This window comes from Opisthocomus hoazin, chromosome 2 (assembly GCF_030867145.1).
Source record: "Opisthocomus hoazin isolate bOpiHoa1 chromosome 2, bOpiHoa1.hap1, whole genome shotgun sequence".
NCBI lineage: Eukaryota > Metazoa > Chordata > Aves > Opisthocomiformes > Opisthocomidae > Opisthocomus > Opisthocomus hoazin.
Window position 1 is genome coordinate 35,043,777 of NC_134415.1, and position 14,048 is coordinate 35,057,824.

Below are 14,048 nucleotides of genomic sequence, written 5' to 3' on the forward strand. Positions count from 1 at the left end.
TTTATGATGCATGTTTCAGGCTAATTAACTAATATGGTCATTTTTGACACATGAGCACAGTTAAGCATACAGCTCAAATCAGTAGTTTTTTACGTGCTGCATTATTCATTAGCTTGCTGATTTGATTAATACTGTCTTCAAACATTTCCTGTGTGTGACGTTTTTCCCTGTGTTCAATAACCTGGACTGTAAACTTTCCCTCCTGAAGGTCCAGCAGAGTTTGGAGAAAATTGCAAAACTTGAACAAGAAAAAGAACACTGGATGTTGGAGGCCCAGCTAGCTAAAATAAAGCTAGAGAAAGAAAACCAAAAACTGAAGAACTCTCTTAGTGGACATTTAACTGAAACTATACAAGAGCGTTCTGTGTTGCCAAATGTAGCTGAACAAAAGAAGGAAGCCATAGAAAAAAGTCTGAAGGAACCTGCTAGAAGTACTAGTCTGGTAAGTGAGCTTTTTCTTTCAGTAGAGAAAAATCCACTTTCTTTAGTAGAGGTACTGTTTGATCAGTGGAACGCTAATAATGAAAGCTTTTTGACTGTGGTGAAAAGCATTCACACTTGGTCTCCTTGTATTTGCAAAGCTGGTTGCTAATACTTTTGGCAGAGTTTGGAACTTCTTGGCTTTTGAGACTATGGTTTCTTTAGTATCATGGAGACGTTTATGTAGTTCTGTATTTGTATGACTGAAGGGGAAATACTGGATACTTAACTTCTAGATTTTCCTGAGTCTGTAGTCAGGAAGTCTTGTGAGTTGTGTATATATTGGGTCAGCTCTGAGTTTCCAATACTTTTTTCATCTGTGCGTAAGTTAAAGCAAATGGAAGTAGGTAATTAGTGTTTTTAAATGGGTTGAAAGACTTCCTGCGCATCAGTGCAGTATAACTTGATTTTAACTTGAGGAAGCCATTCAAGTTTTCAGTGCTCTCTGGAGCACTAAATTTTATGTAACTTTCATAGGTGCATACAACTTGGGCTCAAAAAATGTATTTGGGTGTGGCATGTGTTCTGTCTGTGCTCTTCTATTTTGCGTAAATGTCTTTCCTGTTTACTGCTAGTAATTAAGAAGCTGGCCTTTCCTGTGAATTACCATTTCCAAAGTGGTATTAACAGAGATGTTGTCTGTAAGAAATAATCTACTTAGATCAGCACTTGATAGAATTCTTCCTTTTTTCTTTCCCCCCCTCCCCCTTGATCTGCTAGGAGTTTGAGGAGAGTGACTTTTTCGAGCTACAATGCTAAATGTAACTCACAAGTGAACATATTGTATGTTTCTCGTAAACCTAAATATTTAGTCCTGTTGAGGTCATAAAAAAAAAAAACCCTCTTGACTCTGCAAAGACATTCTTCCATGAAACTAGCTATTTGCATGCACCCCTCTGCTAGAGTTCTGTCAGTGCTGCACACTGACCTGTTGTGCAATTTACTAGTCAAACTGAAAAGAAAGGAATTCAGAAGGTGCTCAGGAAATCCAAGATGGGTTTCCTTGCTCTTGAACATGAGAAGTAATGTTTCAGTGTTCTAACATACCTCTGAATAGCTTCATTTACTCAAGCAGTTGCATAATCATACGAGCTAGCTGCATCTTGTTGCTTTTGTGGCTTGTTCCCTGTGTACATCATAAGGCAAAGGATATTTCATATTTGGAGAGTTGGTGTCAGCTTTAATTCTGCTTAAAGCATTTGTGTATAATATTACCCTTGCCTATGTTACAGGTGGAAGTACTTAAATTTTGTTTTAGTTTTAACTGTTACAAAATATTTTTTAATTTAAAGTCCTTCTATGACTGAAGCAGAGATGACTTGCAGCTATGGTATCTTGTTTTTTGCAGTTCTCACTTAAGTGTATTTTCTTCCTTGTTCTAGATTGGAATGTTGACTACAACTACTGATAATGAAGAGGTAATCTGTTTTGAACATTATCAGAGTACATCTGGTAAATACTTCAACTCTGGTTCTGTTAAACTTATTCCAAAGGTCTGCTTACCAAGAATACTGTAGGGTAATGGCATGAGTCACACGTAGTCTGTATGCTGTATGTTCAAGTCTCAAGAAATACATGGATTTCTTAATTTTCTTCTGTTTAGTGAACTGTTATCTTTTATTCATGTAAGCCGTTTGGAGCAGTGTAAGCTGTGGTCCAGGTCTGTTCTCTGTAATCCAAGGAAGGTGTTGGTCTGTTTGTACTTCAGTAACCCTATGTGCATTCCAAGCCTCAATTCTTAACTCCTGAGGAAGAAGAGCTCAAGCTGCAAGTGCCTGGTGTTTGACGCTGAAGTACTAGTTATCCCAAACCAGAGGTCACACTGAGAGAAACTTAGAACCAGCTGTCAGACTAAGAGTTAACTCTTTATTTAGCACTGCTATAGTGTAACATTTGCTCCAGCAGGAACTTTGCAGAGTAGGATTCAGTGCTTTCCCTTTTCTGACACTGCAGGGAGCTGATGTGTATTTTAGTTTACTCCCATTTTTCTTCTGAAAATATAATTAAAAAGGGGATGGGAACCAGATAATAACTGATACAAGTTCTTAAAAGCTACTCTATAGTGCTGAACTTGAAGGTAATGGCAAGTCATGGGAAAGTTGCCTCTGGTGGGTTACTCTGTAACTTAAGCTGGTGAGTTTCATTTTGTTGTTTTTAAAGTTCAAATGTCTAAACAAACTTCTGGAATATGCAACATAAGAAATAGTTCTGACTGTTGTGAGCCTCTGAAATTTAGTTATGCAGAGGAATTCTTCCTTGTTGGGATAAGTCAGCAAGTTTCTATGTAGGTGAAAGCAGTCTATTTCTGCAGTCGATTTTTGTCTTCATCAGAGACTTGATATATTAAATCAAGCTGACTTCTTGCATCTTCGGTCAGCTCTTTGTCCTTTAGGGGAGTCTGATGCTAGGAATCACCATCAGAGTGACAAATTGTAGAGTGACCTGCTGTAATTTGTTTGTTGTCTTTGGGGAATTTAATGTGTTTTGGGTGGAGCATCCAGGTCTCATGAGGGAAGAAGAGAAGTCAGTGTAGAGGACAACATTCTGATGCAAGTATTCAATCTACTAAACATAAATATCTGTCTGCTTAAATTTTTGCTTTGCCAGACTCCAGATGTTGAATCTCGTGAAGACCTGATAAAAAACCATTACATGGCAAGGATAGCAGAACTCACATCTCATCTGCAGCTTGCTGACAGCAAATCAGTACACTTTCATGCTGAGGTGAGCATGCATGCGGTGTCTGAACTAAAAACAGTAAATCCCTTTTTGAACTTTCCATAGGCAAGTGCTATGACAGTGAGTTAAAATATGGAATGTAACATTTCATAAAAATCTGTTCCTCGAATATGTTTTTTGTCTGTAGCCTAGTATGCATAAAAATGGATACTGTAGAAAGATTTTTTTTTTTAATAAATCCTTTGGTAGCCTTGTCTTGGGTGTACTAAGAAGTACATTGTGTATCGTGTAGGTTTGTTCATATAAACTGAAGCAGCTGGCTTTAGTTACCAAGCTAGTTTTGACTTCATCTTAAAGTGATGCTGATGTCATTCAAAAATATTTGAGTGTATCATAAGTGATGAAGACAGCTTTCCTCTGAGAAGTTGGTTCTTAGGCCTAAGTTATACGTTAACACTTGACAAAATTCATTGTGTCTGTCACTTCCTGTTTTCATTTCAAATCATGAGGTAACTTTTCTTGAAAGTAGTGGCGATTTCGATTGTTGTAATTAACTGATATGGAATATAACAAAGCTCCAGGTTGACAAAGCAAACTCTTGAGTAGTGGATGTTGTCTACCTCGACTTCAGCAAGGCCTTCAACACTCTCCCATAACGTCCTCCTAGGGAAGCTCAGGAAGTGTGGGCTGGATGAGTGGTCGGTGGGATGGATTGAGAACTGGATGAATGGCCAAACTCAGAGGGTTATCATCAGCGGCACTGAGTGTAGCTGGAGGCCGGTAACTAGTGGTGTCCCCCTGGGGTCAGTACTGGGCCCACTCTTGTTTAACTTCTTCATCAATGACCTGGGTGAAGAATTAGTACCCACAGCAAGTTTGCTGATGATGCAGAGCTGGGAGGAGTGGTGGATACACTAGCAGGCTGTACTGCCATTCAGCGAGACCTGGACAGGCTGGAGAGTTGGGCAGAGAGGAATGTGATGAAATTCAACAAGGGCAAGTGCAGGGTCCTGCACCTGGGGAGGAACAACCCCATGCATCAGTACAGGCTTGGGGCGGACCCGCTGGAGAGCAGCTCTGCGGAGAGGGACCTGGGTGTGCTGGTGGACAACAGGTTAACCATGAGCCAGCAGTGTGCCCTGGCTGCCAAGAAGGCCAATGGGATCCTGGGGTGCATTAGGAGGAGTGTAGCCAGCAGGTCAAGGGAGGTTCTCCTCCCCCTGTACTCTGCCCTAGTGAGGCCCCCTCTGGTTAGTACTCTGTCCAGTTCTGGGCTCCCCACTTCAATAAAGATGAGGAGCTACTGGAGAGAGTCCAGCGGAGGGCTACGAGGATGATGAGGAGACTGGAGCATCTCTCCTACAAGGAAAGGCTGAGGGAGCTGGGCTTGTTCAGCCTGAAGAAGAGAAGGCTGAGAGGGGACCTAATAAATGCCTATAAATATCTCAAGGGTGGGTGTCAGGAGGATGGGGCCAAGTTCTTTTCAGTGGTGCCCAGTGACAGGACAAGGGGCAGTGGGCACAAACTGAGGCACAGGAAGTTCCGTCTGAACATGAGGAAGAACTTCTTCCCTCTGAGGGTGACGGAGCCCTGGCACAGGCTGCCCAGGGAGGTTATGGAGTCTCCATCTCTGGAGATATTCAAGACCCGCCTGGATGGGGTCCTGTGCAGCCTGCTGTAGGTGACCCTGCTTCGGCAGAGGGTTTGGACTGGATGATCCACAGAAGTCCTTTCCAACCTCAAACGTTCTGTGATTCTGTAAACTTTTTATCGTAGTAGATGATACAGTGAGTTGTTTGCTTTTTACGTATTAAATGTTTCCTAGTAATATGTAAAAAATGTGATATTTAGAGGATTGGTAATATGGTAATTCTGTAAAATGAAACAAATGTAATGTGAGCATTAATGCATTTCAAAACATGTACAAGCTCTGACTAAGTTTCTTGAAATGTAATGGTTACAGAAAGACGGAAACACCCAAAACTATCACTTAAAAGTGGCACAAGGCAATACTCTGGAACTAACTTTCCTCCCTTGTACCTTCCCTATCCTGTTCTGATTGACAGTGTCGAGCACTTTCCAAAAGACTGTCTTTAGCAGAGAAGTCCAAGGAATCGCTTACGGAAGAGTTGAAACTAGCTAGTCAAAACATCAGCAGATTACAGGCAAGTGAAATGTTATATAATTTAACAGATGCAGTTCATAATTGTATGTAAGGGGAAGTTAGAGAAGAAAAATTACGACCATCAAGCATGGTCTTGCCTTGACTAGGTCCTTAGAGTAAAAACTCTGATGTTATGTAGAGAAGAGACTTAAATAATACACTTCAAATCCCAGATATAAAGTTGAAGTGGAACATGCTAGCAAGGGGAAGGTTATAGTAGGCAAGCCTGTGTTTTAGCACATTTGATGTCAAGGCTTTTTATGAAAATGTGTTTGTGGTTTTTTAATGTCAAAAAGTGTAGTTGTGTGACTGATTTCAGTGGCTTGTTTCCCTCTGTGAGGGGAGGATTACTTTGTGTACAGCCAGCACTTGTATCTACTCCTCACAGAGTTAGATGTGATACGGACAAGGCTGACTACACATCAGTCCATTGAACTTGGAAACAGGACTAGGAAAGTGATGAAAGTGTAATTTCCTAGATGAATTCTGAATCCTTTCTAGCACGTGGGTCTTAGAAATGCCAGGGTAGTTTTTTTGAGATGAATAGCATAATATTAAGCCAAAAATAACTTTGGGATAATCTTTAAGAAACTGTTGTAAAGAGTAGGTAATAAACTCTTCTGCTAGATGTCCTGTGAGTGTCCTGTCCCTTTGTCCTTCCCCTCCACACAGCTGAGAAAGGAGGCAGTAGTAAAATAAAGTATATATAAATACTAAATTTTTAAATGCCTTTGTGTTTTTTTCATATTTATTTTGTATCTTTATTGCTCGCCTGTCTGAGATGGTGAGTACCTAAAATGCTCCATACAGGCAGTGAATATAATGATAGACACTTCAAAGAATTGTTCAAAAACAAAGTGCTCTTTTGATTTGTTCCGTTAACAAATTCCACAATCAATATCCAACTTGGCGTGAGATGTTCATCTCCAATTCCTTATTGAACTCTTAAAGAAAAGACAGCAGGTGCACCATTTGTATGTTTAGTAGTCTGCATAATATTCAATCATAGAATTGTTTAAGTTGGAAGGGTCCTCTGAAGGTAATCTGGTCTCCTCCTTTGGTCAGAGCAGAGAGAGTTCAGATCAAGCTGTTGAATCGGGAGTTTCCTGTACAGCCATGCTGGCCTTCTGCCACCATTGCTCAGCGTCCTAAGCACTGGACTGTTCTTTGCTCTGTCCCTGGGCATTCAGCTTTCCTGGGCTCCCTTAACTTCCAAGGCAGTTTTACCTGGGATTGTACCAAGCAGACCTTGAAAAAGCCAAAATCAACTCTTCTTAAATCTAGGGCTGCTGTAATGCTACTATTCATCTTGCTTGCTTCCCTCAGGATCTTAAATTCCACTAACTCATGGTTGCTGCAGCCAAGGCTACCATTGGCTTTCACATCCCTGACCAGCTTTTCCTTATTTGTGAGTAACAGGTCCAGCAGAGTGCCTCTTAGGCGTTTTGATCATTGGTGTCAAGAAATTCTTTAGCACGCTCAAGAGAACTCCTTGAATTGCTTGTGTCCACCTTGTTGCCCTTCCAGATGTCAGGGTGGTTAAAGTCTGTTACGAGGACCGGAGTCTAGGGTTGTGAGACTTTTACCAACTTCTAGCAGATACCCACCATACGTAACACCCTTGTTCTCTTCTGATCTACCTATAAGATCTGAATTGTCTTCAGACCACTCCTTCACATAGAGCATGACTTCTCTGCTTCCTATCCTGTTCTTCCTAAGTGTCTGTATCCCTTCATTGCTGCATTCAGGTCATGCACACAATCCCACCGTGTCTCTCTGATCCCAGAGAGATCATGGCTCTGCAACTGCATGTGGATTGTGGATTCCGTCAGCTTTGTATGCAGTGTATGTTCATGTGTAGGCCATCTTCTAACCCTATACATTTTACTTGTTTCCTGGCTGGAAGCAGTGTTGGCAAACTTAACTGCTAGTCTTTTATGTAAGCCATAAAAAGCAGGGGAAAAATTATAAAAGAAACAGAGCAAAAATAAGGGGGATAGACCATGCATGAGACTTCAGGTAAAAGAAAAGTAGCTATTGACTTTCTTTCAAGTGATTGTTTTGGTTTTTTTTTCTCCAATGGTTTAGCTTGATTGCACCCATTCAGCATCAAAAGTGTAGCTTACTATGCCGAGGTAGAAGCTGGCCACTTTGCCAGTTGTCATTGATACTGAATAAAGGTTTCTGGATTTTTTTTTTTTTCTCCTTTAGGACGAATTGATGACAACAAAGAGAAGTTATGAGGATCAGTTAAGTATGATGAGTGACCATCTCTGCAGTATGAATGAAACCTTAACTAAACAAAGGGAAGAAATTGATACTCTAAAGATGACTAGTAAGGTAAGTGGCCAGGTGTTGACATTGGGCACTGGGTGCAGTTTGGAGGTCTGTGGGTCACATCTGGCATTCCTGCAGTACTACCCTATAACAAACCAATTCAGGAGCTGTAGTTCTTATTCTCAGCTGACTGGAAAGAAAACTCCAAACCTTGTCCTGCATGTTTCAGTGAACAAAAAATTCTTGCCAAACATGCCTGTGGGAAAGAACAAAACACTTGATGCCACTGCTTCAAAGTAGGCTTTCAAAGTGTACCCTCTGATGGAAGATCACCACCTTCTTTTTTTTCTGTCTGGTGAAAATGGAACTACTTGCAAATCCAACTAGTGATACTAGGTGATTACAGTTAACTTATTGGTGGTAGGAGTGTCCTTCCTGCACTCCTCATTTGGTTGCAGCGAACTCTGTTCTTGGAAGCTATTCTTTTTCTCTGCTTTGTTTCCATATTCTAGCTTGTGTCTCTTACACGTAGGAATGAAAAAGGTGTCACTTACATTCATCTGTGAACTTAAAATGCACACTTAAATTCTTTCCCAAGCAAGCAGCCTATCTGTTTACCAGAAACAAGTTTTTGACTTCTCTTAATCATGAAAGATATAGAAGTCTGCTGTCTTGAGCAGTCAGTGCTTAAACCTTGGTATATCTTACTCTGATGGCTCTAGGGAGAAACAGATGTTTTGAAGGCCTTTACCCTTCATTAGTCTGGCTGTGAAACTAGTTAGCTAGCATTATTCTCCTTAATTGTGGAATGCATGGAAGGAGGTCTCGTCTCACTGAAGGATTAAGAAAAAAGTTTTCATTAAAGCTTCCATGGCAGTGATTTTTTTTTTATATGGTAGACTGTTGCCCCCTCTGCACAGAACTGTTTTTGCTCAGATGCCCGAGTGTTTTGATTTGGTATCATAATATTTAAAATTACTTTTTGCTGTTCTAGAAGGAAGCTGTTGGCTGTATACTGACCACAGAACTCATGTTTTCATAAAATGTTTTCTGGAATTTTTCACTTGTCATACTTTTAAGACTTGAAGTGGTACTCTATAAGAAGGTAGTTCAGAATCTTGCAACAGTAGACACAGATTTTTCAAATGCTACCAAACATAGAAGGTGATTTGGTTGAAATCAAAACGATGGAATCAAAGCCATTATTACTTGCAGAGAGTTGCTGGTTAGATTAAAATCAATGTTACGTTAAGGAAATAGGAAGATGGAGAATTGCCAGCACGTAACTACTACACACGTTTATTTTAAGTTACACATTTTCTTTATGGAATTGTTGCAAGTCAAATTTGAGTTGGCTAGCCGTAGAATAAATTCTTTTCTAAATAAGAATATCCTGCGTTGTCCAAGTTAAGGTTAAATTTGTTTTGGAACAAAAGGACAGGGTGGGGGGTTGATTTTCATTTGAGGTAATTATGCTATATGGTTTATGTTTGAAATGTCACTTAAGGGTGAATTATGATTTGGTTTGCCTTCACTGCCACACAATATTAGTGGTGCTAATACAATGAAATGTCTTGGGACATAACTCAAATGTCTTTTTTCCACAGTTTTCAACTGAAGTAGGGTACTGCTGTGCTTATTTGAAATATCTGGTACTTTCCTCTGTTATGCCTGTAAAGATAGAGGTATTTTCAGAGCAAGCAGTTACAGTCTTCCTTTATTAAGAGCCTGTGGACTGTTTGTTTTCAGATGAGCTGTTCTTGTTCACTGTAGGCATAAACTGTCAGATGTTGGGTTTTGTTGTCTGTATAGATTTTCTTATCGGAATTATATGTTCTGTTTGCTTGTTTCTTGTTGCAGGGAAATTCTAAAAAGAGCAAAAATCGATAGCTTACAGCTAATCAACTGGCTTCGGAAGCTGCTGCTGCACAGGATGCAGTTAGTGAATGTTCGTTTTCCAATTCCTGTTTGTTGCAGGAAACAGGTGGTATTTGGTCTAGTAAAAACTGGTTTGGTGCTGTAAATGGCTTTGAAATATTTAGAACTTGTAGCATACAAGATGGAATTTAATGTTGGCTCTAAACCAGGAAATAGACACTCTGTGGATAATTTATATAGTAATTACCTTCAGTTTTTACTGTGCACTTTTTAAAACTGGATTTTAATTTCATGTAATAACTTCAGATTTTGTATATTTTCAAATATGGTTATGCATTAACAAACTTGGATCAGTGCAGTAGTTGTCTATTTTTGAGTTATATGTTAAATTGTCAACATGTGTACATTCCTTTACTTGTTAATAACAGTTTAAAAATCAGTTTTGAGACTTTTTGGCCATGTAAGCTGTGCAGTTACTATAAATGTCTTATTCTTGTTGTCAGCCCTTTTGAATTAATTGGAATTGTGGCTTTAAATGATTTCTATAAATTGACACAGGTAAATGGGATCACTTTTATTTTAGACTGTAATAGTGGAAACTTTTGCTGCTTGTATTTGGCACTTTGGATTATGAAGTAAAGAGCACAAGTAGCTGAATTGGGATACTTCTATGAAATTGCTTTAAGCCTGTACTTAGACATTTTGTTTACACGTATATGTATATATATTGGTTGAAATAGCTGTTCAAAGCTAGAGGAAACTGTGACTGTAATTTGCCCCAAAAGAGTGAGCAATATATGTGCGTAGAATAGATCAGCTTACTGTGCTCTCTTACAGTAAAGAATATGAAATATATAGAAGATTTAAACATTGAATTTACAAAAAGTCTTCATAGAATTAAGTCCTAATGGATTCACTGGGGTGATGCATATGGCTTTTTCTGTGTTTTGGGAAGTTTGTGAACTTTAGGCCTCTCCTAAGTGTTTTTTTTTTTTTTTAAGTGAAGTCTAATACGATGAGTTTTCACAGCACTAATTTTTTTAATTTTTTTAATCATATGCTGTGCTGCTCCACACTTTACACTGATCTTCTGTTCCATAATTTGCATTATGGTACTGTTTTTTCCCACAAGGGTTTACTTGGATAACAGCTGTGTTATGTATTATTAGTATGTAATAATAAAATTGACCACATGAAACCAGCTTGACTTTTTTCCTTGATTCTAGTTATATACAGGTTGCACAATGTGGTATTGTGGTGAAATGCCAACCGTTATTCCTCATGAGGTGAGCTGAAGTAATTAGACCATCTAGTTACTCTCAGTAGTGCTTCTCTTACTTTGCGCCAGGCTGCGTTTCTGTACCTAAGGCTGCAGTGTGCAAAGTACACCTGGTCCACGTTAGCATTTCTCACCTTCTTGTTTGCTCAAAGGCAAACAAGCTTTGCGTCTGTATTGATCGCAACTGTGATATGGTTTTTCCTTTTAATGGCAAAATGGATGTGGTCATGAAGCTGGAGAAGAGATGGGGAGAGCATGCGTAGTTTCTTGCTAGCATCATGTTGAATTAAAAACTAGGTGGTGGTGCTAGTGAGGGTTGGAAGTGTTTACTTTCTAACCATTTTATTGAAGCAGATACAGCTTCAACTGTTTCCGTTAGGGTTGGCAGCCAATTGCTCTCTTCAATTCTTTTGAAGCTGCCTTTTCTGAGGACTTTTATATTGCAGGGAAGATATTCAGTTATTTTAATTCTCTGAATCAAATTGCTGAACTTCTTACTGATGCTACTTCTCAGAAGTGGCTGCATTCAGAAAAAGGCTTTGCTTGTGCAATTTCTGAAAGGCCTAAGTAAAAATATGCTTTGAAGATCGAGTGTTTAAAAATGTACATACAAGAAGTTCAGTGTATGTTGTCTCAAACTGTTTTTACAACAGAGTATACCCCCAACATCAAAAGTGGAATTAATATAGAATGTATAGGCATTTAGGTACAATTCCAATGTATGCAAGCTTATCAGCATTTTTTCCTTCCAGTATCTGGTTGGAAATTTATTTGGGTGTCCCGCTCAGTACTCAGCAGTAAACATGCTCAGGAAGAGACAACTGTGATCAATCAAGCTGCCTTCAGTTTTTCAGGGAAAAGTTTTTTCCAGTAAATTCCAGACAATTGTAAAGTATCAATACAGAAAAATAGTCTTGGGGGGAAAAAAAATTAAAACAATATTTTGGAAACTGTTGTAGTAATGTTGTACAGGGCATAGTATATTACATCTAACTCAGTAACATTAGAAGCTGGTCCAAGTGGAAATGCCCAACTAGCTTATGTTTATCCTCTAACCAGGTGGTTCTGAAACTGTTTCTGAATACCCAAATGCTCTTAAATATTTAAATTACTAATGAACAATGCTATGCTATTAAAAAGCTGAAAGCTGTCTTCAGCATTGCAGTGAAGAATTCATCTTTGAGAGAAAGTCTTCCAGAAGTATGAATTTGAACAATACAAAATGGTCTGTGCAGATTATTAAGGAATGCACAAAATTTGGGCAGAGAAATTGTACTAATACTGGAATTAGTGTTCAAAGCTTCACAGTGTGAATCCTTGACTTCCAATTTGATAAGAAAACTAATGATGAACTGTTGTAAATTACAATAATCTTTAGAACAATACAGTATAAAATCAAGGTTCAAGAAAAACCCTAATACTAGTTGATTTTTTTTTAATGGACAGTGCATTGTAACACAAGTTTTTAAAGCATTTTTAAAGTGCTTTAAAGGGGTGTTTAGTTTCTCTGTAATGTTGGGCACCTCATGAATGATCTCATACACGTGAATAAGTGACCAATTTGGATAACAGCATGATTTCCTATTAATAGTTTTAATAACATGATCTTAAAAAATTCTTTCTAATATTTGTTTTAAACCTATCCTAACACTTTGAAAGATGTCAAAATGTTTGATTTCTGAAAATACATCGCCTATATTTTCAAATATATATTCAAAATATTTATTTTGAAAACACAGTAACTGTTCTGTGTTTTCGTAATAAATATTTGCTATAAACAAGAAGGAATTTACCTTCAAGATGGCCCTCTTAAGAACTACTGCTTGGTGAGTTTTGAAAGTACCCGAGAAGCATCAAATACATGGGCGATTTTGAAAGGCCTTAAGAGATTTCACTGCCTGAAAGATGAACTTCTAAAGCGAGAGTCTTAGGCTGACATTGTCATAAGCTGCCCAAGGGTGCTACCTCATCGGTGTTTAAATAATCGTAATTATTTTTAATTTTTACATACATAATTATACATCTGTGATTTAAATACTCATCATCTTAACTGTTGGTTTAAAAATGGTGTGCATAATGTCTTTTGATAATTCCTTCAGACTGATTCTTAACCAGGTCAATCCTCCTTAACCAGGTCAGTCCTTCTGACGATGATGGTGCCAGGAATAATTTAACACTGGATGTGATCTAGTGGCACTCAAAACAGCCTTAGTGTCAAAACTGAAACACTTTGCTTTCCCATCTTGGTTGAGTTGCATTGGCTATTTATAGAGGGTATTCTCTCTTTTTACTCAGCCAGCTTCACTTCTGATTTGTACTTGTAATCCTGTTGCTCTTTCTACTCTAGCTTCCATCACTGACGGATGAGTTGAATTTTAGGTGGGGAAAGGTCTTTGGCCCAGCAGGGTTCCTTGATGCTGACCTTGGACACAGCAGGGCCCCCTCATTGTTCAGCAGTGCTCACCACACCTCCAAAGAACAGGTTTGCTCAGACTTCCAAGGCATCAGTTGCAAACAGAAAAGGAAATAAACTTTTTATCCCCATATTGCGTGTCATGAGGCCAGAGAAGTAATTTACTGGCTTGGTTGAACAATGTGAATGTGTTTTTTTTTTTTAAATATATAAATCCAATGATATATTAAACTTTGGAGAACCATCTGGCCCTGTAAACTGGGCAACCTGTTGTTCTTTAATACAGTATGTATGTAAGGTAATTTGAGAGCACTATCTTAGCAACAGCAGGGTCATAATAAAAATAAAGCTTACTGCAGTAAAAAATGGTAATTGCTACCAGAGGTCTGATTTACTTCCTCCCACAAAGGCTAGATGCTGCTCCATGAAGAATGCTTGTTCTGCCTTATTCTGCCTTTTCTGCTTCTGTTATGACTTGCAGTGTTACTCAGCAGTGAATTAAAACTGTGTTTGTTTAGAAGAGGCCGTGTTTGCCTTAATTCCTGAATATTTCTTCTAATGAGAGAGTGAGAAACTTGCTTTAACTGTAATTGCGTGTGCAGAACTGCTTGCTTGGTTACAGATGGGGTGAGGGGAGAGCTTTTGGGAGCGTTACAACCACGGCCTGACTGGGGCTACGCAATCCACCCCATGGAAACTCGCCTGGGGGCTGTTCTCATTGTCTGCCTCCGCATGTCAGTGCTAATTCAGAGTCGCTCGGCTGCTTACGGAAGCGTGGAGTGCAAATCCTTGCATCACTGCTGAGCCGCAAGACAAAAAGCGTACGATTCTTGTTGGGCTTAACTTGCATGGCAAGCTACCATGCTAACAGCCCTATA

At 39.0% G+C, this 14,048-nt stretch overlaps 1 protein-coding gene across 3 annotated transcripts in view; it reads left to right on the forward strand.

The window, feature by feature from the left end:
• Positions 1–12,328, forward strand: part of PPP1R21 (protein phosphatase 1 regulatory subunit 21) — a 35,592-nt gene extending 23,264 nt beyond the window's left edge. For 2 of the 3 annotated variants that reach the window (XM_075413161.1, XM_075413158.1), the window contains 6 exons: positions 209–442; positions 1,863–1,898; positions 3,088–3,204; positions 5,226–5,324; positions 7,535–7,663; positions 9,461–12,328. In XM_075413161.1, the coding sequence (XP_075269276.1) occupies positions 209–442; positions 1,863–1,898; positions 3,088–3,204; positions 5,226–5,324; positions 7,535–7,663; positions 9,461–9,490 (645 nt within the window). In that variant the 3' untranslated portion in view covers positions 9,491–12,328. Of the gene's footprint in view, positions 1–208; positions 443–1,862; positions 1,933–3,087; positions 3,205–5,225; positions 5,325–7,534; positions 7,664–9,460 lie in introns of those variants that run through there. The other variant, XM_075413159.1, reaches the window with a different exon arrangement.
• The last annotated feature ends 1,720 nt before the right edge of the window (positions 12,329–14,048 follow it).